Source organism: Stegastes partitus, unplaced genomic scaffold (assembly GCF_000690725.1).
Source record: "Stegastes partitus isolate 25-593 unplaced genomic scaffold, Stegastes_partitus-1.0.2 Scaffold656, whole genome shotgun sequence".
NCBI lineage: Eukaryota > Metazoa > Chordata > Actinopteri > Pomacentridae > Stegastes > Stegastes partitus.
Window position 1 is genome coordinate 66,501 of NW_007578387.1, and position 25,345 is coordinate 91,845.

A 25,345-nucleotide genomic window follows, 5' to 3' on the forward strand; every position below is an offset into this window, starting at 1 on the left:
CAATTGCAAAATATCAGCTGACTTTTCTTACACTTTCGGCCCTCGCAAAAAAAGGAGAAGACTGTTATTGTCAGCTGTTTGATGTATGGATTTATTGTCCACATCCTTCTTTTTCCACTTCTCTTTACTACTTAGGGCAGTTTTCAGTGGTAAAACTTCAAAAACAAATTTCATTCCTCACAGGTTTGAAAGACACGCAGTTCTTCACAACAGACAAATCCTACAACAGACTGCTCGAGATGTACGTGAACGTGCACACAAGGGCTGCAAGTAGCCAGTCACAAAAGGCAAACAAATGAAACACACACACACACATCTAAGACCAACTATGAGCAAAAGGTAGAGTGCGAATGATAAAAGCAAAACAAGAAATGGTTAGTGTTATGGTTAAGAGTGTGAGAGTAATAAATGTGATCTAAAAACCGCTGCATGTTTAAAATGATGAGTTGAGAGCGTTTGACAAGTGAGTGATCTGTAATCTGCATTTTTTTTTTTAATGCATTACATTGCTTACAAATAAATACAGACACATGAACATTAAGGTGTTGATTCAAAGCACCTCGATGACAAACAGGTTATAGCCGAGTGACTTGACATGCACTCTTAAATCAGTTTTACTACGACAGAAAGAGTGCTGATAGGAGCCTGCAGCACAATCTGTTATCAAACAGGTGTTTTGAACGTGATTATAACTCTTCCTATTTGATCAGAGCTAATCAGCACTGAGCATACGAATAGTAAGAAGAAGCACCTGAGGAAAGCATTTATCTCTGTAAATGTCAACAGACCTGTGGCATTCAGCACTTAAACTCTAACTATTACACCTCTTAAGTCCCCCTTCTCTCCCTCGTACTTGCGTCCATACCTACACCCAACCATCCTTACCTTCAGTCCTGTCTTTTCGTCATCACTACCATTATTAGTGGAGGAGGGTGTCTCGTCCCCCAGCCGGGACACAAGGACAAAGTCCTCACTGTTGAGAGTGGACACTGAGTCCGAAGACACGCTAATCTTCCCCACCGAGCCCTTGTCATCCATGGCTGCCGCTGTTAAATTCAGCCACGCTGCTCATGAATGGAAGACGGGAGGAGGAAGTGGTGGGAGATGATGAGCAAAATCACCTAGAAAAAGAAAAAAATAAAAATAAATAAAGGAAAAAAGCAGAAAACAGTCATGATGTGATGGAATCCATGAAAAGCACTGTATAAAGCAAGTGGAAACTCAGCCTATTACCCTATAAATGGTGAAATAATTGAGTATTCGTATTTACAGGTCTTTACAAACACCTACAGAAAACTGTGTGAGAGCTTCACAAGACCCAGAGACTGGGCATTAAGGAGAAAATAGAGGACGTGACAGGCGAGAGAATACAATGAAGAAGCAATGAAACTGGACAGACTGGAGAAAAGGGATCTGTGTGTCATTTGGAACAATTTTGTAAATTTCAGCAGAATAAAGAAGAATGTTTTGCAAAGTAGCCTGATGCAATGCAAAGCCATGGTGATGCAAATGAAAGCGAGGCCTTGACCAACAAGCCATCTGGCTACAACCACCCATCTAATGCATGTCAGTGTTTCTCCTTACGATGTGTAAACTGTGGCCCATCACCACTGAATCAGACAGGTACATACAAATACATTAAACACACAACAAGCTAAATGTGTATTGTGCATGACTGTCATCCTGGTCTGCCACCACAACCACAAAAAACAGAAGATCTTTGAGGCTTGAAATACTTTTGACTATGAGTTGTGATCACAGAGGGCCTCTGTGTAGTTCAAGTAAGAAATAAGAATTAGTTTTAAGCTTTTTCAGTGCAGCTCCATCTTCACCATTAGGGCATGAGGTAACAACAGTAAAAAAACAAAACAAAACGGAGGTGCCATTGTGTGCAGCACAGGAAGCAAAGCACAACGGAAGGTCTTGCCAGAGATTCAATAAAAGGAGACCATAACAAAATATTTCTGGCTGTTTTCTGGACGCGCTCCTCCCTTTTGCTCTCTCACCTCTCTCTCTTTTACTTCTTTTTTCTCTCCCTCTGCAACTTTCTGTTTTTCTCAGCACCTACTGCTCTCCTCTGCCTTTGCCCTCCACCATTTTTCCAAAGGTTTCAGTTGCAGTTTCTTCCCTGTTGGGCTCCTACATCCGCCCTTCCTATTCAAAGCAGGTCCGACAATAGAAAAGTAAAAGGAGAAAAGGTCAAAGCGGTTAGTAATGTGCATTACTTAAGATAACATTGTAATATGCACCGAGAATAAACTTTAATGTTAGCGGCTACCTCTGTGCAACTACAAGGTTTTACAACACTTTGTCCTGACAGGAATGTTATCGTGAGGATGCCAAACACAAAATGAGCAACATAAACTCACAGCTCAGGTTTGTTCTTTTTGTCCTTTCAAAGCAAACTGAGGAAATTAGTAACTGTTATTCATCCAAAAGTCCTGGCTGCTGTTTTGTTACTTGTACTGCAAAACTGAAGAGTTGCAGTGTACAATGATTGGTCACAGAAGAAGTAGGAAACTTGAACCCTATAACTGGTCAGTTTGTCACTGGAATCTAGATTCAATACTACACAGTTGATGTCCACATCATATAACTACAGTCGTGACTCGATAATCCGACCCTTAACAATCCTAAACCTTGCTATCCGACAGGTTTTTAGGAAAAACGAATGGAATCCATAGAAAACAGCCTTAACATACCGACAGCCTAGGATTCCGACCCCAACATGACATTTAATGTCACCAATCAGGACAACGGCGTATTATCTGACTGAACAATCCCACAGAGTGGCGATGTTCAGACTGCAGGACTTAATGCCCAATTCAGATTTTTCTGTAAAATCCGGGGTTTTTTTGCGAGTTTGTTCACATTTCTAATTAAAGGCGACTTGTATGTGATCTGCTGTGTGAACTTCATACGAGCCAAATGTGTCCCGCATGCACAGAAGAGGACACGACGACGTCACACGCAGCGAGCGTGCTCAGTGTTTACGAAGGTAACCATGGATGGTAACAGTGGAGCGTATCTGCCACTCCCCCGCCTCCGCCTCCACCAATGGTGGAAACAGAACTGTGACCGCTAACTAAACCGGCATCAGCAGCCAAGTACCGCCTCTGCATTCCGGCCACTTTCACCCCGTCGGAGCGCTCCCCCGGGGTGGAAGCTTCCCCCTCAACCACCCTAAATAGTCATCATTAATTGGGCCCAAACATCCAGAGACCAGAAAGTGCTATTGGGACCAGCACTACTAGTTATTATAACAACTATAAACAATGAATATTAACAACAAATGAGCCTTCAAGCATCAAGCCCTCCTTGTATCACAACCTCCATCTTGACAATTCGACATAAAAGAAGGTTTTACATTTAGTGTTGGATCATCGAGTCACGACTGTATATAGTTGCTTTTACACGACACATCATTTGGTCAAGAAAGAGCTCTACAAAATATGTTCTCTTATAATTCTTATCTGTTTCATGTTCATGAAGTCATACGGGCTCAGTCATTGAACAGATTTGGTGGATAAATGGTGAAAAAAAACAAAACATAATGACCAGCCACTGAGAGAAGGTTATGCAGAACTTTACTGTGTAATAGCCGCTTCAACCACTTTTGTGCACAAAGCACACAAGTCCAACACACCTCTGTTTACCTCCTTTTCACTTCCTAATGTCTTTGGAAAATCCCAGCGCTCACATGCACACGTTACCACAATTACCACATGATCACGCAGAAGTGTACATTCACTGATTGTTTATGACCAGCAGAAGGTAGTTTAACTCACCCACCAAGCAAATATGTCAGGGTTTTTTTGGGTTTTTTTAACTGCTGTGTACAACATATCTGCAAAATTGTGGAGAATGTTTAATGATAACTTCCAACGTGGAACCTCCACACCCACAGTCCACCATCAAAGGTGTTTTTGGAGCTGAGTGGGTGTGTACAGACTGTTCCTGACTGACAGCTCCTGTACACTCCCGATTGTGTTGTTGCACTTCACGGGGCAGGTCAGTCCACACCGTTACCACTATTATTATGTCAGACACGTGACACTACTTCCAGCATAGTTCTAGCCAATTTCAGCCTGACTAGAGTTGTAATCAGCCAGAGGAAAGAGAGTTCATTGCCCTTTGATCCGTCTGCTTTGATGCTCCGTCTGCCAACTGACTTCATTAATATGAAATAATAATTGCAGGGAACATCTGACGAACAACAGCAAATTACCAGTCGGAAAGAAAGCAAAGCATCCGACTCGGTAGCAATCGAGAAAGGTTATTTGCATCAATCCCCTTCTCATCTTTGCAGGCTTTTAATCTTGAAGAGACTGCAGATGTTTGCACTACTTTTGGCTCAAAGGCAACTGCTTTCCATTTTTAGCACACTTGCCCACTGCACGATTAGTGTGCCAGTACATTTTTACGTTAGATTTGGCAGTGATGAGCTTTAAATACCTACACGCTCTTTTGTTTACGAGTTTCACGACAAAGGCTTTTGTTGATATTGTTTATAATATAAGGTTTTAATATAAGGTTTTCGACTTAGATGGATAGAAAGCATGCATTCTCAAACAACATAACTGAAAAATGCACTTCTAATAATAAGGTTGATGCAACCAAGTCCTACTATTTTAACTATCACAGTAATAACTAACCTACAATGTGAGTCAACAGAAACACCTTATAACAACATTATGTCTCTAGCAGTGGTCATTTTAATATAACCTGTTATTATTTCCAGCCTGACGTGCTAATGCGAATGTTGCTCAAATTTTACAGTGAATGTCTGATTGTTTTCACAGGAAGTTCTTCTTTCTGTCACCTTTATTTTATCGACATGAATTCTGGCTTTTGGTTAAAACAGAAGAAGTCAAAAATGTTTCATCCGATCTGATGGAATATGATCAGATGCTATATCTGGCAAAGATACAGACCTTTGCAGAATTTTAGCAATCCTGTTTAATACAGTCGTGACTCGATAATCCAACACTAAATGTAAAACCTCCGTTTATGTCGGATAGCAAGGCTGTCGGATTGTCAAGACGGAGGTTGAGGTTCCAAGGAGGGCTTGATGCTGGAAGGCTCATTTGCTGTTAATATTCATTGTTTATAGTTGTTATAATAACTAGTGTATTGTTAGAACACTACGCATCGCTGGATTTCACGCCTAGTTGACTGATGCACTTGTGCACGTTCCATCAGAGTGCACCCCCGAGGTGGCAGCGGTCGGAACACACAGGCAGTACTTGGCTGCTGATGCCGGCTTAGTTACCGCCGGTCGTATTTCTGTTTCCACTGATGAAGAAAGTCATTTTCTTTTATTCTGATGGTCACAGACCCCCAATTCCACCCCCTGTTGCCATGTATTTTCCCATCACCTTTTGTCATGTGTTTTCCCACCTCCTGCCACAGATCCCCGATTCCACCCCCTGCTGTTCATTGTCCCCTTACCTCCTGCCTTTGATTAGCAACTGTATGCAATCAGAACCCCGACTCCACCACCCGTCTGATCACCAGACTCCAATTTCATCACCTGTGGTTCATTGCCCCCCCCTTATCTCCGGTCATCTGATTAGCAACTGTATGTTAATTTGCTTCTATTCACCTCTGTATTTACATACAGGCCCTCCCCAGACTCATGCTCTGTGTTGGTGAGCCCACCGTATACCAGAATACTAATAAACACCCACTACAGCAAACTTCACATGAGGACTACGAGTAAAAGATACACTTCATTGTTACCATCCATGTTTGCTTCCGTAAACACTGAGCAAACTCACTGCGTGTGACGTCGTCGTGTCCTCTTCTGCGCATGCGGGACACTTTTGGGTTGTATGAAGTTCACACAACAGATCACATACAAGACGCATTTAATAGGAAATGTGAACGAACTCGCACAAAATCAGATTTCACAAAAAAATCCAAACTGAGCATTAAGTCCTGCAGTGTGAACGTAGCCAATCTGTGGGATTGTTCAGTCAGAAAATACGCCGTTATCCTGATTTGTGACATAAAATGTCACGTCGGAGTCAGAATCCAAGGCTGTCGCTATGTTAAGGCTGTTTCTAACGGGTTCCGTTCGTTTTTCCTAAAAACCTGTCGGATAGCAAGGTTTTGGGATTGTTTAGGGTCGAAATATTGAGTCACGACTGTGTATCGATGAACATATAGACAATTGTTACTGGATTACTCTAAAACTGAAGAAAACCTTCTGAAGTGTCATTGCTGCATTTTCTAAGTGGATTTATGGGCATTTCTTCATGTTTATTTGCTTTCTATGTTGGTTTGTTCTGCTGACTGTCTGTTACAGGCCATATCCTGTACTTCCATCCCACTCGGGAGAGTGACTTAAACTACTGGAGACAAAAGACAAAACAAAAAAGCTTTTTAACGTGATAGTCATATGAGTCACTATTTTAGTGTGAGTGGTCATTTGTCATATCTTTTAACTGTGGTTGCATCTGAGAAAGACAGCCGTAAGCTTCACTAACTAATTGCGCTTCATGCAGCAAAGACTGAAACCCTATCAACCTTTGCAGACAAAAAAAAAATAAAAGCTACCATTTCATGCTGGATCACACATAGCCTACAAACAAACACACAAAGCAGCTGTTCAATGAACACAAATAAGTACTGAGCCACAGGCACACATGTGCATGCACACACAGACCTTATACTTTGTCTCTGACTAGCTGGCAGCTCCAGCAGACTTATAATGGTCGCCTTGTCACTCGTCTTTCCTCCCCAGCCTCAGCAACAGATCTCCGCCTGCTCCTGCCAAGCCACACTGTTCGTTATCAACCTTTCCAGTGCCCTCGTGCACTTCCAGGAAGACACACAATCCATTACCAGTCAGGTTACTGATTGTTACTGATACTGAAAATGATCTGAAAGCTTTAAAAGGTTTGGAACTGCCTCAAACTGGAGGACGTTTCAAAGAAGAGAGGAAAATGCAAAAGAAGAGAAGTTCACCATTACAATATTTAATTTAGAGCAATTTCCCTTGTTCAGGCCACAGACTGGTGACAGGCAGGGACACAGTTTGCCAATCATGTATCCTGCTCCCATCTTCTGCTAGATAATATATATTACCTCCCCAATAGAGTATTATCTTTGTGAAATTATACACTTTGAGGATGAGAATTAATTTCTTTTTAATAAAATACGGTGGTAAAAAAGTGCCTAAACGTGGGGAATTTTTGATTTAAAAGGAAATTAAAAGCACATTTAGTTTTGTAACATATGAATAAAGCTATTCATTGACGAGCTAATCATTAATTTAATTCATTTTTTTTTAAGAAAATCATTGTACTCCACTTACGACTAGAAACAGTTGGTCATGTTTTATCTCATAAACAAAACATTTTTAACTTAGTATGAAGAACAGCTTGCAAATCTGCACATCTGATAAGCGTGAAAGTGGCTTTTGTTGCTTGAATGACGACTGAAACATTTAATCTGTCATTGACTAATTGACCAACTGTTATTTCATAGGTTCATAAGTGCACAGAGTGGCACTCTTTGAAGCCTTGTTTCCTGAAAAGGTCACTGAGTTCATTGCTAAAATGTATCTGTGGTGCATTTTCAATTATTACTAAAAACATGAAAAATTTTGATTTTTTTGGAGGCAGAATAAAGAAGGACTTAATAAACAAGGACTCCAGCGTTACCATCTTGGCTGTTTAACAGTGAAGCGATGACGGCGGTTAGTTGGTGTAATCTGGGTGCGACCTGCAATGTCTCACTCAGTGTCCGGTTTAATTCTGGGAACAGACGACTGACCAGAGCAGCCTCACAGTCACAGACAGAGGTGCAGTATTTGTAATTGTAATTATCTGCACGTGTAAAAATGTGCACACTGAAAAGCCGTGCCTGCCTTTCATTTTTCGCTTCATTTTGTTTTGCTCCCTACCACTCTCCAGCTGAACGGGCTGTTCTGGGCTGCCAGCTGGGCCCTGTGTGCACCTCACAAGGGAGAGGAAGACACAGCCAGACACAGCCAGAGAGCATTCAGGCTTGCAACACAGTCCCTTTCGACCCAGCCTCGCAGCAGTCATTTCAGTCAGGCAGGGATAGCAGAGAGAAAAGGAGAGTCAGGGAGGAAAAAGGGAAGAAATGAAAGACAACCTGAACTAGTGCAAGGTGAGTCAAATGCAACATGAACAAAAAGAGCATCCCTGAATGAGCACGTCATGAATTCATACAGTCCCTAATTTTTTACATCTTATTTCTACTGTGTCAGCCTCTGATAATGATCTCAACTCAGATCCAAGATGCTCCTGCTCGGCTATCCAGGAATGAAGCCTCTACAACAAAACAATCTCACATGACCGAGAAGAAAAAAAACAAAACAAACTCAATCACGCTGCGCGGCCCTGCCGTTAACTTCTGAAGTGGGGCACGAGCTGCAACAAACTCATTCACTGCGATTTAGAGCTGCGGCCATTTTGCAGCTATTCACGGATATTTATTTAGGTGCTGGTGTATCTCAGCTGGTTTATAAAGAGCAGAGGAAACTTGACATGTGTGTGAAAGCATGCACCTTCACAAAACAGAACTGAAAGCAGCCTGAGTCACTGATATTAGGTTACTGGGCCTGGAGTTTAAAAAATAATCAAAACCTGCATTTGAAAATCGGAATACTGACTCCTAAACTTCTCAGGAAGGGCGTTACATCTGTGCTAAGTATTATGTGTATGGGGTGGTTACTTGCCAAAAGTCTGGAAGGTCAGTGAAATACCTTAAGCACAATGTCAAACTTTAATCAGTGGTTCACGTGGCAGGAAAACAAATATGATAATCCAGGCAGGAGACACATAACTCCTAAAATACTCAAAACACCTACACTTCTCACGCACAAGATGGTAGTACAGGCTACAAGACATGTTATAACCCCACAGGTTTGCCAGTTTCATCAGGCCTCTGAAGCACCACAATGACAGAAGTGTTGCTGGAGAAGTAAATAAATAGTATAAGGTAATTTAATATTAGATAAAGTAATTGGCATGCAACCTTTCCACATGTATTTGGGGATTATTATATCTCTAAATAATACCAATAAATCAACTGGGAGGACATTTAATGCATTATTAGTTTGGTTGAGCAAGGTCTGATGCTATCTAGGGAAGGGAATCTAACCATCATGCAGCACATGAAAAGTAAAAATGGATCTACTTCTATTCAAACAAAGTTGCAAAGGAAACAATGAGGAGCTAAAGCATGTAGCAGCTGAAAATCAAAACCAAGACTGCAGGTGGTCAATGTAAAAGGAGTGAGATACAAGCCATACAAGATGAACAGCGGAAATACATTTACTTAGAGTCTCATTTCCTGGTTGCACACCTTCTGTAGTTTTCAGTATTGAAATTTAAAAGTGGCTCTCCCATAGAGAACTGTTGTAAGTGGTTCAGTTAGGGATCCATGATGTCGAAAATGTGTACCAGCCAGAAGCAAAGACTGAATAAAAAAAATCTGTATCTGAGGTCTCGATATGTGTTTGTTGATGAGATGTTGTCTGTAGCTACAAGGTATGAAGGCGTCAAACTCCACTGAACAGCGTGGGGATTCTAATTTATTCAGCCTGTCCCTGCCGGGTTTCTAACGCTGGCTAGCCAGCTGTCTGCAGATATCAGGCTGATGTCCTCTCAACACAAACAGTGCAGATGAGTTAGAAAAGTAACGTTTAATTTCTGCTCTGTCTGTGTTCAATGTGATACTGCGTGTATTTTTAAAACATGCATGATGATGGCACCCTTGAAAGTCCAAAAGTGTTCAATGCATCAGTGATGTTTGTCTCATGTAACTGAATCCTCAAGAAGCAAATAATCATTAGCTGCATCTTTACACAGAACTGACTGTGGCATGTAGTAGCATGCACACAGTGTGATTATAAGGGGAAGTGAAGATTTCTGCTCCGACAAACATACAGAATTCATGAACACAGTGTTTGCCACTACAGTTGGTAAGGAAGCATCTAAACTGACAACTGAAATATCACTGATTCGTCAAATCTTGAAATCTAAAAACCAAAAGATAATCAGATCTTTCTTATCCATCCACCCATTATCTATACACCGCCTAATCCTCACTAGAGTCACGGGGGGCTGGAGTCTATCCCAGCTGACTAAGGGTGAAGGCAGGTTCACCTGGACAGGTAACCAGTCTATCACAGGGCTACACTTAGAGACAGACAACCAAGCACACTCACATTCACACCTACGGACAATTTAGAATCACCAATTAACCTTAACGTGTTTTTGGATCTTGTGGGAGGAAGCCAGAGAACCCGGAGAGAACCCACGCGGCACGGGGAGAACATGCAAAGTCCATGCAGAAAGATCCCAGGTGTCCTGGGGCAACGTTCTTGCTGCGAGGCAACAGTGCTAACCACCGATCCACCTTGCAGCCCCAGACCTTTCTTATCTATCAAATAATTCAAATGGTAAAACAAAAAATAAAAGAACTGTTAGAAATTGCTTAACAGAGAAAAACTGGTCTTCCCTCTCTTCTAATATATTTACTGATTAATGTTATTACAGCAAATATTTGCACATAGACTAATGTGGGTTTACTATTTTTTGTGTATGTGCACAGGTGCATTATCTGAAAATGAGACTGTATAATACCGGAGTTTCAGGAAACTGAACAGGAACAAACAGCTGACTGGACGTATGCGGCAGTTGGCACATTTGTCTCACAGTCGCCATTCACGTTATCCACTGATGAGAACTATTCAGGCTTACACAGAGACAAGACAACTGGTTTCTACAATCCTATTTTTAGCCACGACAATAACCCCTGGGTATTAAGTCAGGAACGACTGAAATGTTTTTTTTATGGCTGATACCGATTGTTCGTATCAAGGAAGTGGATAACTGATATTTGGAACAGATATGCACTTACAGTAAATGAAAATCTTGGCTTTAAAATTTAGAATAACTCAAACTTAAATGTCAAGCTTTTCCTTTTTTAAGGCTTTTATTTTACACATGTTAAATTAAAAGAGAACTTTCAACATTTGTCCTTCAGTGTTGACAGGCTCTGGTTTGTGACATGTAACCAATCAAACTGACCAATCAGAGGCAAACTAGCGCACTTTTAAATTCATTTATTTTAACCAGAATCAGTTAAAAAAATCTGAAAAAAGCTGAATATTGGATCAGGTTATCGTCCACGCCAAAGGGAAATGTGGACCATAACTTTTCCTCAACAAATCATCGACTGACTGACAGAGTTGTGCAATGGTAACACCAAAACACAGAACAGGACTTAGATTCTTTTAGGAACGCTGCTGAATGCCACATCCTTCAGATATGTTGAAATCAGAATCAGAGACGTTAATTTAAAAACACTCACTGTGTAGATCATGTGTGGGCACAAAGTTCTTTAAGAGGAACATAAAGATTAAGGTAATGTTATTAATAATCCTCTATACACAGTTAGTTTGTACATGAACACTGATTAATAACAATTTAAGGAGGTTTTGTGTGGCTTGCTGGAGGACTAGTCGAATGATCCGATGGGGTTCGTTCAACAAATAAACTTAATTCAGACTCACATTCAAACCACCAGACAGACTGTTCAAAGGAATCCTTGCTCATCTTCCCCTTATCATGTGACACTAACTGTACTTTGGCTAACAGCAACAAAAAAATAATTGTGACAGAATTCTTGGCTCAAGAATAACTCAGATCAAAAAGTAAACTCCACGTGTCAACATGGGCTTAACATAACAATCAAATGACAAAGAAAAAAACCCAACAAATCAGTTGAAGCAGCCTAAACCACATTATAATCCCCACTAATGTTCTTGTGAAGCTACTGACTCATCTGTTGTAATTTCAGGTACTACATGCTCATCAGTGTATTACATCAATTAAGTGTCCATGTTACTACAAGAGAAGCACAGTGGATGAATTAGTCTACTGTTAAGTATCACTATACAAGCAAATATTCCACAACCCAAGCGTCCAGTAATTCCAAATGTGACAAATAAAACAGGACAAACAAAATATGTGCTGCTTGAGAATCTGCAGTTATTCTGTTATGTTGGTTGCATGCACAGTAACTAGCTCTCTGGACTACCGGGTACACCACTTAATCTGGGTACCAGCAACCCTGCTACCTGTCAGTGCAGCCTGTTAAATCGCACGGGGCCTTTCAAACACCACCAGTCTGCAGCAGATAACTGAACTAAAACCGATCAGTTTGTGCTCGATAACGTTGGGCGAGCCTAGCTAGCTCTAGTGTTAACTTATTGCCCCAGTTAGCCCTCACCAACCTGCCCAATGTTAGCTAAGATAGCTACAGCAGTCATCGATTCAAAGTCCGACCAAAATGCCCAACTACACATTGACCATGTGGCCAAAATACTCCGTGACCGTGAAGCAATTGATGCAAACTGCCATGTGAAGGTGTTGGCAGTCATTTGGTGAATAAACCCGCTGACTGCTCCGCCGTGGACACAGCCTTGATGCAGGCCATTACTGTATTATGGCTTGTTAGCTAACGCCTGCTAGCCATGCTAACCTGGCAGTTGGAACCAACAAACAGCTATTTGTCTTCGTAACTGAGGGGACAGCCGCATTTAACTTTGAGCATAGACGCGTGTGCAAGTGCGAAACGGCTTACCTGTATTCCCACGGTTATATTTATTCCACTGGCGGTTGGCACAACATTGCACTTTCCCAGTAACATCAGCAGCCAACAGCATCCAGCCGAGCTGTAAACACAAGCCCAACCAACCCGCTGACAACGGCACTGCGCATGCGCCTGTCAGTGCTGCTCTGCTCTGTGCAGAGTGAGGGGAGGCGTTGGCCTGAACTAAATAACATGACTCACAGCTGTCTGTAGGTCTGTAGGGTCAAGTCCAAGTCAGATCCCAAGTCACGTCTCACCTTAAATAAGTCTGAGTCTCAAGCCTCAAAATTTGTCTGCGCAGGTCTCCAGTCCGCGGGGCCAAGTCAATGCTCTTCACTGGTAAATTACAGGTCAGGTGCGAGTCTTGCAAGTGTCTGAATGCATGCTTGCTACTGAATGCCATATTTGAATGTCTTTAAGGTGTGTAATTTGGTTTATTGCATTACTGCTGAAGGCAAGTCACATAAAGAATTATGTGCAAGGTGAGCTGTTGTGCAAGGCCTACCTGTTGCCTTATTGTTGGATTGTAGTTGGTCAAAACTTGACATTTTAATGTTTTTCTCTTTAGTGAAAATGAAAAATGAAAGAAGTCAAGTCTCAAGCTTTCACTTATGAGTATCTAGTCTATATCTCTACATGCTCAAGTCAAGATTATTTTAGATTTTGACTGATTTGGGGATTTTCAGCCGATGAGTGGCCTCAGAAAGTCAAACAATTACCAGGGAATTGATTATTTTAAGTTTTGCTCCACTGTTGATTTATTCTTTTCTTTAGTGAGATGAAAACACATCTTGTACCTATTATTTTACCATAGCTATTTAAATCACTTCTAGCCTCAACAATAAATTACTAGAATCATTTACTTAGTGTAATTATAATTTTCTTTTATCACCTTCATCTTTACTTCCTTCCCTTAATTTGCCAGTTAAGCATAAAATCTATCATCAGGCACAAAATGTTTCCACTGACAATTCCACGGCAGCAATAATCCTCAATGTAAAGCTTTCCGTCTCAGTCAGTTAATTTTTCTACTATCTTCTTTACAGCTCCGTCTTTAAACAAGATTATATACACACAACCATCATTAAAAAAGGTGTTGTTCAGCAGTTCAAGTTAATCAAATGTAAAACCCACATCATTCCTTAGTGTTACGCAGTCGTTTGGCAGGGATGGCACCCGTTTGTTTACAGCAGATCTTGAGTGATAAAGTGAAGGGGAGGGCAGGCTCTTATTAATCCACCAGCTATGCCTTTGAATCAGCCACCAAACCGCAGCAGTCAGCAGTGACAAACACTCCCACTCTGCTCATTGTGTGGCGGTCATGCTGGCCCTTCCTGTCCAGCCTGTCTGGCCTTGCCGTTTCATAAGAGACACTGCCAGGTTACGCCAAGCGCTTCTGCATTTTAACACCACGAAACATGAGACGGGGCTGCTCACATGCACGCTCGCAACAGCTTGTTTGGTGTTAACAGATTCCTGAAGGACAGTTTACTGTAACACCTCCCGTTGCTGTTCCCACTCGCATACTTTCCGGGAGATTTCTAGCGCCCCCTTGAGTTTCATTACATCCTTTTGTTTGCCTGATGAGGTTTGAAGGCTCCGCTGCAACAGCCCTACAGGGACGGATATGTAATAGTGATGGATGTAATGTCTTAATTGTTTGTTGAAACACTGTGGCCCATAAACATCAATCTAAAAAAAGAGACGTTTATTAGTATTCCTAAGAGTCGGTTCAAGGCGAATAATTGGTTGTGTTGTGTAATAATATCTGTCATAATATGGTGTTCACAAATGAAGACAGGAATCGCAGACAGTACTGTTGTCGGTTTATTATAGCATGCAATTTCATGTGCTGAAACCTTCCTCCTCATAACTCAGAAGCAGTTTGCCGCTCGTCCGATCTGTCCGTAGGTCAGTGGGATACAGTTGAACAAGCCAGAAAATGCACAGAAGAATCAGTCAATGAAACAAAACTCAAACAGTTTCATCAATTATTAATAGCACATAAATCATCATCACCATAGGTTAGACTTAACTCCAGTCCTGCATCACCGTACAGTAAGTAAAAGGGAAACCTTTCACAATGTGATATTTCCAAGGAAATAAATGGAATACGTAACAGTATTATTCATTTTGGGGACATTTTCGATATGCTGTCTCTTAAGGATTGTATTTTCCTCATTCTGAAACATTACACAGCTGCCCCAATGATTTAAACATTTAAATATATCTGATTATCACAGGTTGTATAAATGAGCGTCTATACTATAAGTCCATCTAATGATGGTGCCAGACTGTATACAATGACGGATGTGTACCATCTCTTAATAGTTCATTTACATTTCAATCGAACAATAGATTCGCAAATAAAATGTCTAATACAGACATGAATAGTCAGAAAACATCAGTTCATCATGTTTCACAATCAACAAACAGGCTTGTTTTTCCATACAATATAGAATAATGAGACACTTTTCTTGTCTAATAAAAAAATTTCCAACAGTTTCAGCAAACTCTCAAAACAAAGAAGCAGACTTGTAGAATATATCAAGAAGGGAAAAAATACCACAACGACAACCAAATGTGGTTATAACAATAATAGTAATAATCATATAATCTCTATCAAACAATAATTAATTGTCATGAGCAAGCAATTAAAAATGCTGCAAGCAAACTTCAGCACTTGACGTGGCCACACAGTGGGCATGTGCAGAACTCTTACAGCGCTGGGTGTGTTGTATCACAACTACAGAATTGTCATTACTCCTCCGCCATCACAAGAGGGACTATATCGCATGCATGGACGCAGGATGCAGGGAGGACGGAGGTGGTGGAGGTGAGGGGGGGGGGGAGTGGGGGGAGGGCACTGGCAGTGATGAGGGGGTGGGCGGGAATCAGTGCAGTGCAATTAGCCACCACAGCAGTGCTCTACAGACACTTTAAAGGAAACAGGGAGTATCACTTTGACATTAGTTCAATACTCACAATACTGTTTTTTAACATACAGTAGTGCCCAGCCCTTTCTCATGAGAACACAAATAGCAAAAGCCAATACTGATACCGAGAGGCAAAAAGAGAACAAAGTGAACATTGGCAAATAAAAGAGTCAGTGTTAACACTCGAGCCCGTCTGGGGTGAAAGGGTCAGTTATCAGCAGGTAAATACTTCCACAGAATATTTCCAAGGGATGGATATAGAAAAAAAGCCAAAGCAGCTGAGCAAATTAAGTCTTCCCTGAGCGATTCAAAAACAGACAAGGATCTAGCCTCCTCTAATGGAACAAAGCAGAACTACAAGAGAAGTGTCCCACTCCTCGACTTCACCGAGCGTCTCCCTCCTCACGTGGTTTCCAGGTGAGGAATGTGAAAAAAGCTGTAGGAAAATCTGCAGGGATTGATTGTACTGTACACGACATGGCACTTACATGACTTCAGAGGTGAAGTTGTAAACAGATGCAGAGTGACAGTAGGTAGCTGAGCTAAGTTAATAACTGCTAAATCCCTGCGCCAGCCCTTGCCTTTTTGCTTTTTACAGTCGGAAATTGACCCTACAAAACCTTTTTTTTCTTTGTTTTAAAAAGAGCACTGTCACATCAAGTTACAATGAAATATCCAATTCTCCAGTTTCTCTACCCATGTTTTTTGAGCAGTTGGGTGGAAGATAAAGAGGAAAACCCCCTGGTAACTAATTCTGGTTAAAAAGTTTTAACTTAAAACTCAATACAGCCATTCTTCTACCCTGTAAAAGCGGGTTTTTTAATGTATAATCTAAGAGGAAAAACACTGATGTTTCCCTCTCAGGGGTTTTTTTCAGTAGCAGAGATGAGAGGAAATTACAGAGGGAGCTTGAAAGATTCAAAGATTAGTTTGCCCTCCTCTTCTCCTTCTACACAAATCTCATTAGATTCAGAATTAGGTGTAAACAAACTTAAAGGAGTCTTCTTGACGTTAGATCCCGTATATCTAAAGATGGGTGGATATTTTATTAAAGTTACTAAGTCACACATGATAAGACGCCTCGTGTCTATAAAAAGGAGCGAGGCGCGGCACACGATGTGGAAATCGCCCATATCAAACAACACTAAAGTGACGGAGACTTTGGTGGAGTTCTGATGACAGCACATCTGACGGCCAGCAAAACACTGTTACACAACAAAAACAAGAGTAACAAAGATCCTGATACAAAATACCCCAACGGACAACTTCACAGAAGTTAGCGATGCGTAAAATAAAACGAACCAAAACTTTTCACAAAGTCAAACAAAGCATGAAGAAACATAAAGAAGTGGCGTCTCTCTCTGTTGTAGCCTTTAAGCATCATGCGCGGCCTGTTAATATCGATCGCATCGCACATAAATGTGACAGCGGAGGCCATAGGATTACAAAAATGTGATTTCCAGCGTTCAGTTTTGAGATTTACGTGTTATGATCTCTGGCAGGAGAGAAGTCACCGTAGAGCCCAATGTTTAGTTTTGTTTTCATACAAGCAGAGAAAGGCCACCGATTCTGTGTCAACTGCGTGTGAATGTGTGTCAGGATTAGTCAACACTACAGGCACACAAAGAGGAAACAAACCTTTTTTTTTTTAAGACTGATTGTGAGTTAATCGAGAAGTTATTTCCACCTGCAGCTGAAAACACTGCTTTTATATTCTTTAGGTATGAAGACCAAGAGCAGATGTTGAAGGTATTCTAAAAAATAAGGTACAAAACTGACCTCTAGTGATCAATGAACGTTTACAAATCCGGTTTATGACTGCGTTATTGTCTCCTGCGATCCCGTGACGGTCGACGGAATCCAGAGGTCAACATTTAAAAGATCATGTGACTCATAAAGCACAGAGGCTCGTTTCACTATCGGCACATTCGAGACTCTCTCTATCGGTTCTTTTCACTTTGTCGGAGGCATGTAGTGCCCATGTTTGGTCTCAGTTCTACCAGGAGCATCTACTTCTCGATCTCGCCGGGGAATACTTATGAAATGAAATGTCAACAAAGGCTCTACAGTAAAACCAGTGGCATCACGCTGGATGAAGTCACGGCCACATAAGGCTGCTCAGAGAAGGCGTTTGTTCTGCGGTTACATGTTAACAGACATATCAGCTATAATCGTAAGGGGGCAGTATATTTAAAAGGGGGTAAATAATTCCACTGTTTTGAGACTATAAACTGGCGCCTGCTTGGATGGAAACACCTTCTTTCTTTTTTTTTTCCAAGGCACAAGCTAAAAAGCAACACAGAAATCTATTGTATATCTAAAAACATTACATGTGTAGAATAGATGTAAAGAAACAAACCATTTACTGGGATCTACCATTTATGTCCCCATATTCAGTAATGGGGGGGAAAGAATCTCAGTTTTGGCTGTTAGTTGGGGGCTACAAAGAAAACGGACTTATTATATTAAGATATAAGACTTGGGGAGAAAAAAAAAAGGCCTTTCAATCAGATGGTGAAGATACTGAGTTCTCTAATTCTTCCACTAAATGTGACCAAGGTTGAAACTGCAAACATGGACAAGTTCAGCATCTATCATTAGAGAAAACTGGTCGTGTACCTCATTAGCCACCAACAATGATATCACTCAATCCTCTGTGGAGCTACACACCGGTGACGAACACCTATCAAGGGCAGGACAGTGCGGTTTTTCTTACGCCCCTTGCCGTGTGGCGCAGCGCAGACTGTTGATCTACATGTGTCAAGTTTTATTTAGGCATATGATTGACATATATGAAGGCTGGAATTAAATGGTTTTCCCTTTGACCGGGGTCTGGCTGTGGGCACGTGACTCGGCTGTGGCTCGGTGCGGGTCAGTGTCTGACTTTGTGCCCCCTTTAGCTTCCGTTGAGGAGCATCTCCGTCCCGGGTGTTTCTGGACGGGCCCGGGCGGAGGCGTCGCCCAGCCGAGGGGGTCCGGTACGCAGCACCAGCTTCCCGATGCCCAGACCTCCTGAGACCAACCCTCCAGGAGACAGAGACTTCCTGGAAAGTAGACGAAGGATGGAAGAAAAAAGCGTAAGAAAACAGAGCGTCCAGAGACCATTTGCTCAGCAACCCGATGCGTCGCTGAGGACAAAGGCAGAGTGAGGGCGTTCCTGTGAACAGCAGTTACCATGGTAATTCACCTGAAGGCCATCTTTTTCAACAGGTGAGCATCCATCTTTTCTGTTGAGAGACCCTCTGTTTGGGAGTGCTCCTCTACAGGGGAGGAGAGGAGGGGGGACGAGCGGGGAGGTGGGAGGAGGTGGGAAGCATCCTGAGACTGTGGGGCGGCCAGATCTAAAGACTCCTGTGAAGCAAACATGACAACAAGAGAGGTGATAAGAGGTTTGGTCGTACTTCTAAGAGTGTCCACATTTCAGAAATTGGAGCTTTAAAACCTCTCTTTAGAAAAAAATCTGTTTTTTTTCATATGTTCCATCACTGTTGACTGATCTATAGATTAGATAGAACTTTATTGATCCCTTTGGTGGGGTACCTCAGGGAAATTGTTGAAAGAAAGTCACTACTCCCCATCAGGGAATCGAACCCCAGGTGGAGATACTGTCCACTATACTAACGAGGAATATGTGCAAGGTGTATCAGAAAAGTTTCAGGACTGGTGTCACAAAAGATATATTAAGTCTGCTTTATACGTCTACAAAGACATCCTGCGGTTTTTGCTTCGTTCAGAGAAGAGGCGAGAGTTGTGGCAGGACAAGTGGTGGCTGCTTCACCATGACAACGTGCTCACAACGCCCTGAACATCCCACAGTTCCTGGCTGAGAAGAACATCTCTGTGCTGGAGCAACCTCCCTACTCACCCCACCTGGCTCCGTGGGGTTGTTTCCTCTTCCCCAAGCTCAAGGGGGTCATCAAGGGGACCCGCTTTGAAGACATGGACGACATCAAGATGACTGTGATGACGGAGGAATCCTTGGCAGCGTGGCCGAGAAGGCTGGGAAAGTGCGTTACACTCCAGGGGGATTACTTCAAAGGGGAAAACTTGAAGTTTGGATTTGAAATCTATCTTTTGTGACACCAGTCCTGGAACTTTTCTGACGCACCTCGTACACACTGGTACACACCTGAGACTTGATCTCCTGGTGGTCTGAATCCTCCATGTCCAGAGCGCACAGTTCAAGCTCGATGTCTCGATCCGGGTCCGGTTCGCTCTCGGCCCGGTCCCGATCCTGGCTGAAGGCGGTCTGATGCGCTTGCAGATCAGACACAATTTTCTCACCGCTGCTTATTGACGTTCGTCGGACGTGTAGCTCTGATGCACAAAGCTGCTCACTGAAGAGTTAACAAACACAAACAGCCAATTACTTTATAGTCTTTTTTTTTTTTTTTAAACCTTTTGTGTAAGTATAAATATAGAATAAAACAAATAAAAATAAACCTGACATTGTGTGTTAATGGGACACAGCACAACAGCATCAAATCGTGCATCTATATTTTGCTAAAAATGCTTGATGCATTAGGGATGTGAGTGCAGAGGGCTTTCCTGATTCGTTTCTGTGGTTTCCCGGTGGGCTTTTACCAAACCAGCCAGCATCTCTATTTTTAGTCTTTCCACTCAGAGGAAATAACGTGTGTTTGTGTGTGAGAGTGAGTTGGTGTGTGTGTGGGGGGCAGAGAGCAATTTAAACCACTGAATAATGTTGACAATGTTTTATAGCAGGTTTGTGAACCTAAAGACCTCCTTCGATTAAAACAGTTCTTTTTACCTTGTCAAAATCTCCATATAGTGTTTTTTTTATACGCTTCGAGATGCATCCTGATTGAAATAAGCAGTCAGAATCATGGCTGAACATTCTCCCCTTTGGAACTGCAATGTATTGACGTAAGAGTTACATCTAAGGCATGTTAAGGCATGAAGGGATTACTCTGGTGGAAAATGTGTGGTTTTGATACACAGGAGTGAGTTTTTTAATCGCTGCCCAGAGAGGGACTTTGAAGATCTGAAAGCAGTACGTATTGATAAACAGCAAGGATGCTCAGCGGTGTTGATGTACGTATTGATTTTTCTGTTTGCGGCGGTTCAGTATCATGTAAGACATGCGGCTGCTAAAAACAGATTTTAAAATTTGAAGGTGCATGTTGTACCTCTCTAGGAAACTGGAGTGGCTGGAAGAGTCTGATCCTCTGGAGCTCCACCTGTAGTCACCGTGATCCAAGTGGGGGTTGTAATCTGCCAGAGAAGAAAGAAAAGGGAGCAAAGAAAAAAAATAATCAAACCTTTATTTACTCTATAATGCTATTAAAATTAGAATTTTAACATCCTTATCATATTTTAGATGTTTCTGCATCTAACACAGATAAATGACGGATAAAAATCTGATTAAATAAAACAAATTAATCCAAGTTAAAAGATGGTGAAAGATAAACTGTAAGAGTCAAAGACAACAGACCACATAAAGACTTTTTAAAGGATTTTTAAAGGCGATTTAACCTTATTAGTCCCTGCTTTTAAGCTCAGAACACTGCCCATATTGTCCATCATTTCATAGATCACTCATGCAGATTTTTTACATTAACTTTAAGATAAAGGAAAAAATATTGCATATTATCAAACAGTTTTAACATGTATCTCACTATAAAATGCTGGCAGTAGATATCATTTTTCATATTTGTGTGAAATATTAGAGCAGCGACAATGGGATACTGTATGACTTAGGGAACTGTAACAGAAATAAATAAACTGCTTTATTTAGCCTGTGTGGGAACAAGTAACCTGTGCTGCTTGTTTTTTGAATAACTGCAATAAAAAGTAATCCCATTATCTTGTGTTTATTTTTCATGTAAAGTGAGATATAGCGTCAGCCCTCATGTTGGAGACGATGCATAAATTTGCTGTAATTTCCAAACCAGATTAGTCGTCAGCGCTTTGCCGCGAAACAGTCGGAAAGGATGAGTTCTCCTGTTTATTTTGGTATGTGGTTGATTATGAAATGATAGGAGCTTTGTGATAAGTGAAGAAGTAGAAATATTACTCTGCAGAAATTTGATCCATCTCTGTAATGTGATTGCTTTGGGATGAACAAGCCTCCTTAAAAAGCTCTAGTTTTGTTTTTCTTGTGATATGTGTCCCATATCTTTGCAGTGAGGAGTTCATGTGTCACTAAAACCAGATAAATGATTGTGGAGATGGACACTGTAGCTGCTGTCACCAGATATTAATGTAGTTTCACAATTGTTTTTTTGCCAACACTTTGGTGCAGAGACAAAAAACCTTGCATCATTGGAAAGGTCAAGTTGTGCAGCTTCATCTGACATGTGCACCACCTCACTGAGATTACAACTTTGTAGAGCAATTTAGTCGAGAAGAAGGGAGGTCAGTTTGGGCACTGACTTCAACCGTGAGGCTCTAAAGGGTTAAGAGATAAGCCCAGTGTAATCTGCTCAGGCACGTGATCCCATTCAAAGTTGCACGACCTAAAGCCCCAGTGGCCTAATGGATAAGGCACTGGCCTCCTAAGCCAGGGATTGTGGGTTCGAGTCCCATCTGGGGTGTACACTGGTCTGTAAAGACCAACATATTGATATCTTTGCCCATGGGTCATCCTCAACATCTGGTTGTCTTCAAAACATCTTTAAGGTTAATTCTTTGGGCTACTGGTCAGAAGGTTGGGGGTTCAAGCCCCAGTACTGCCAACCTGCCACTGCTCATCCAGCTTCCTGAAAAGCTAGCACATGCAAAGACTGCATTTTGTTGACAAAATTAAATCTTCATCTTTGCAATCACGAGTCCATGTGTAATTTAAACAGCAGTAATGGAAATAAATGCAGAGCTGTATGTAGGCTGTAACTATGATTACATTTAAATGTAATTTCAAAATAGTTTTTCTTGGCAGCACTTTATTGCAGAGACAAACAACTGGTATCATTGGAAAGGCCAAGTTGTGCAGTTTTATTTGATATGTGCACTACTCTGCTTTGACTAAAACTCTGTGAGCAATTGGACATGAACCGCATCTGTGGGACTTTTAAGGGTTAATAGATGCCACTGATGTGATCTCCAAAGCCAGGTCATCCCACTCTGCAGTATGTGAAGCCCCAGTGGCCCAATGGATAAGGCACTGGCCTCCTAAGCCAGGGATTGTGGGTTCGAGTCCCATCTGGGGTGTGCACTGGTTGCTAAGGCCAACATATTGAAAACTGTCTGTCAGCGGACTGTTCTTGGCATTTGCTTGTCCTTTAAACATCTTTAAGGTTAAGGCTTTGTGCTATTGGTCAGAATGTTTAAGCCACTGTTGGGCCCCTGAGCAAAGCCCTGAACTTTATCTGCTCTCTGCTCCAGGGGTGCTGTCGTGTGGTTGACACTGTACCCTGAGCCCAGGTAGATAACAAGGTAGGATATCCAAGACTGCTGTGCAATGACAAAAAGAAGAAAGAAACAAGCTTTGTTGATGCTACTTCTGTGCCTCTTTTCTCCAGCCTGGTTCCATGCTTCACTTCCAGTCAACTTTCTTTCATTTTTCAATCAACTCTCTTTCTCCTCTTTTACCATCTCCTTACCTTTGAAGTTGATGGGTGTGGTGCTGGCGCTGCCCTGGCAGGCCGTGGCTTGCACGGGGTCGGTGGTGTGGTAGCCTGTGCGAGACGCCCTTGAAATAGCGCCCCACTTAGAGATAATGGGCCCCTCACTGAAGGGAATGATGGGGTCCTCGTCTTTTAAACGCCGGTAGTGATCCAGCGAATGCAGCCACCGCTTCCCAACACCACCGCTGCTAACGCCACCGCCACCTCCACCTTCGTTACCGTCCAGCTCCTGCAGGAGGAACACACGGACACTTTTAGCAAACGAAATAACAACTCCGGATGTATTGTTAGTGTTGGTGTCTGGTTGTGGGTGTGTGGAAGTCTCACCGAGTGCTCAGAGCAGGAGTGAGCAGAGTTGTGTGCGAGCGTTTCAGGCTCAAAGGGGCTGAGGCAGGGGCCGATGGTACCACAGGACCACGGAGAGTAGTGAGCTAAGCTTTCCTCGCCTCTGAACCTGCATCCCACGCACTGACCCCCACTGCTTTCCACATGCTGAAAGAGAAAGACATAAAACGACAGTGAAGCTCATTACTTTGCTTCTTGGGCAGGAAACTTGATCGGGTAGCTCGATGCAGATTGATCAGCCCAAAGATTGTAGTGACAGCAAGGATTTGTGGATTTTATTCCAAACTTTGGGAGCCACCAGTTAACTTTGAAGAGACAGAAATTGCAGCTTTGTAATATTGAACTGTGCATTGACAGTTGGGATGGCACACTGACTCAGTGGCTTGTAGGTTGAAAGATGCAGAGATGAAGGTTGTGTATTTCGGTTATTCCATCTCAAATCATCAAATTTTTTTTAGAACTATTTCTGCTTAACCGTGTCTAATTTGTATAGCATTTTTATAGCATGAAATACTGATTTTTATAAAGATATCAGTGATTTTTTTTAGTGTGATATGTTTTTTAAAAAATGGCCCTTCTACCCACTTTGAGCACATTTCTTTTGCATTTAAATTTGAGGCTTTGTTTGAACAATAATATCTCAGAAACTATTAAAGATAAAAGCCCAAAATATTTACTAAGATTTGTCATCATGTCATGAATTCAGAATCTGCAGTATTCCACAAGTAGATCAAATAGTTTCAGATTACAAGAGCGCTGATATGTGGGGGAAAAAATGTAAGCCATCGTGAAAAGTCACATCTTTGAGCAAACATTAGCAAAAAAAATTCAGTAATTGAAGCTACTTCATGATATTTTTTTGAACCATATGCAGTTGCATGTCACAATAATACAAAACAAAACACGGAGGTCACTCTGTTCTTAAAAGTGAAAAGAAAAGTGAAATTCCTTAACTGTTTGTGCAGGTATGACAAATTCGACCACAAAAACAAAAATACTGACAGATAGCTTGATCCAAGTACAACAGAATTCTGAAGATTCAAAATAGTTCTCCAAACATAACCAAGAAAAAATACGAACGAGCTTATTTTGGATTATCAGACACCATCTGTGCATCTGTGCAAAATATATAATAATAATTTGCTCAGGCTGGGGTGATGGGCAGCTTCAGACATGTTTTTTTGACCCTGAAAGTATTTGATATATCAATCTAAAATTATACATAGACTACACTATGCACAGTCTATGATCAAAAAAAAGTTTCAAGCACGCAGGAAGTGGTCGAGTGAGAGGCCCCTGATGATTTGAGATGGAATAACCCAAACATAGACTCATAAGTGTCTGTCTGTGTGCATCAGCCATGTGATAAACTGTCAGCCTGGGTGTGTATGAATAGACTCCAGCTGCACGAAGCGCCTGCACAAAACAAGTGTCAAAACACAGAAATGAATGCACTCAAAGGCTCATGCACCTACCACGCCAGCCCTGCTCTCGCACTAATTTGAATTTATGCACTCGCATCGCTGCAATCCCCGTGGCAAGCGCTGGCTATTAAATAGAAACAGCTAGACTTTTTGCCCAGGGTGTTGTTTGCTTATTCTTGTTATGCACAGGCTTCAAACTTAAATTGAGCCCAGTAAACAAACACTTAAAAAGTTGTGTATTAACGAACAAGAGCCCCATTTAACAGTGGATGGCTTCACAAAATCATATCTGACAGGCTGTTAAACAAAGCTTTACTCAGCTAAATGCCCGAGTCTCTGCCTGGTAAAGTCTGTCCTCTTGCTTTCTCTCTCTCTCTCTCTCTCTCTCTCTCTCTCTCTCTCTCTCTCTCTCTCT

The 25,345-nt window shown here is 41.8% G+C and overlaps 2 protein-coding genes and 2 non-coding genes across 10 annotated transcripts in view; 2 read left to right on the forward strand and 2 right to left on the reverse strand.

Annotated features, from left to right (window-relative positions):
* The window catches only part of rabgap1 (RAB GTPase activating protein 1), a 78,533-nt gene extending 65,822 nt beyond the window's left edge, over nt 1–12,711 (reverse strand). For both annotated transcript variants that reach the window (XM_008290115.1, XM_008290114.1), the window contains exons 1-2: nt 12,631–12,711; nt 886–1,121 (exon numbers count right to left, since the gene is read on the reverse strand). In XM_008290115.1, coding sequence (XP_008288337.1) covers nt 886–1,038 — 153 coding nt within the window. In that variant the 5' untranslated portion in view covers nt 1,039–1,121; nt 12,631–12,711. The remainder of the gene's footprint in view (nt 1–885; nt 1,122–12,630) is intronic.
* Nucleotides 12,712–14,452: 1,741 nt separating this feature from the next.
* rc3h2 (ring finger and CCCH-type domains 2) overlaps nt 14,453–25,345 on the reverse strand; it is a 35,857-nt gene continuing 24,964 nt past the window's right edge. For 4 of the 6 annotated variants that reach the window (XM_008290120.1, XM_008290118.1, XM_008290116.1 and 1 more), the window contains exons 15-20: nt 23,489–23,653; nt 23,138–23,390; nt 20,726–20,810; nt 19,705–19,912; nt 18,763–18,926; nt 14,453–18,619 (exon numbers count right to left, since the gene is read on the reverse strand). In XM_008290120.1, coding sequence (XP_008288342.1) covers nt 18,472–18,619; nt 18,763–18,926; nt 19,705–19,912; nt 20,726–20,810; nt 23,138–23,390; nt 23,489–23,653 — 1,023 coding nt within the window. In that variant the 3' untranslated portion in view covers nt 14,453–18,471. Of the gene's footprint in view, nt 18,620–18,749; nt 18,927–19,704; nt 19,913–20,725; nt 20,811–23,126; nt 23,391–23,488; nt 23,654–25,345 lie in introns of those variants that run through there. The other 2 variants (XM_008290121.1, XM_008290122.1) reach the window with 2 other exon arrangements.
* trnar-ccu (transfer RNA arginine (anticodon CCU)) lies at nt 22,060–22,132 on the forward strand. The gene has a single exon. It is a non-coding gene; the product is annotated as a tRNA-Arg (tRNA).
* Nucleotides 22,673–22,745, forward strand: trnar-ccu (transfer RNA arginine (anticodon CCU)). Its single transcript has one exon. It is a non-coding gene; the product is annotated as a tRNA-Arg (tRNA).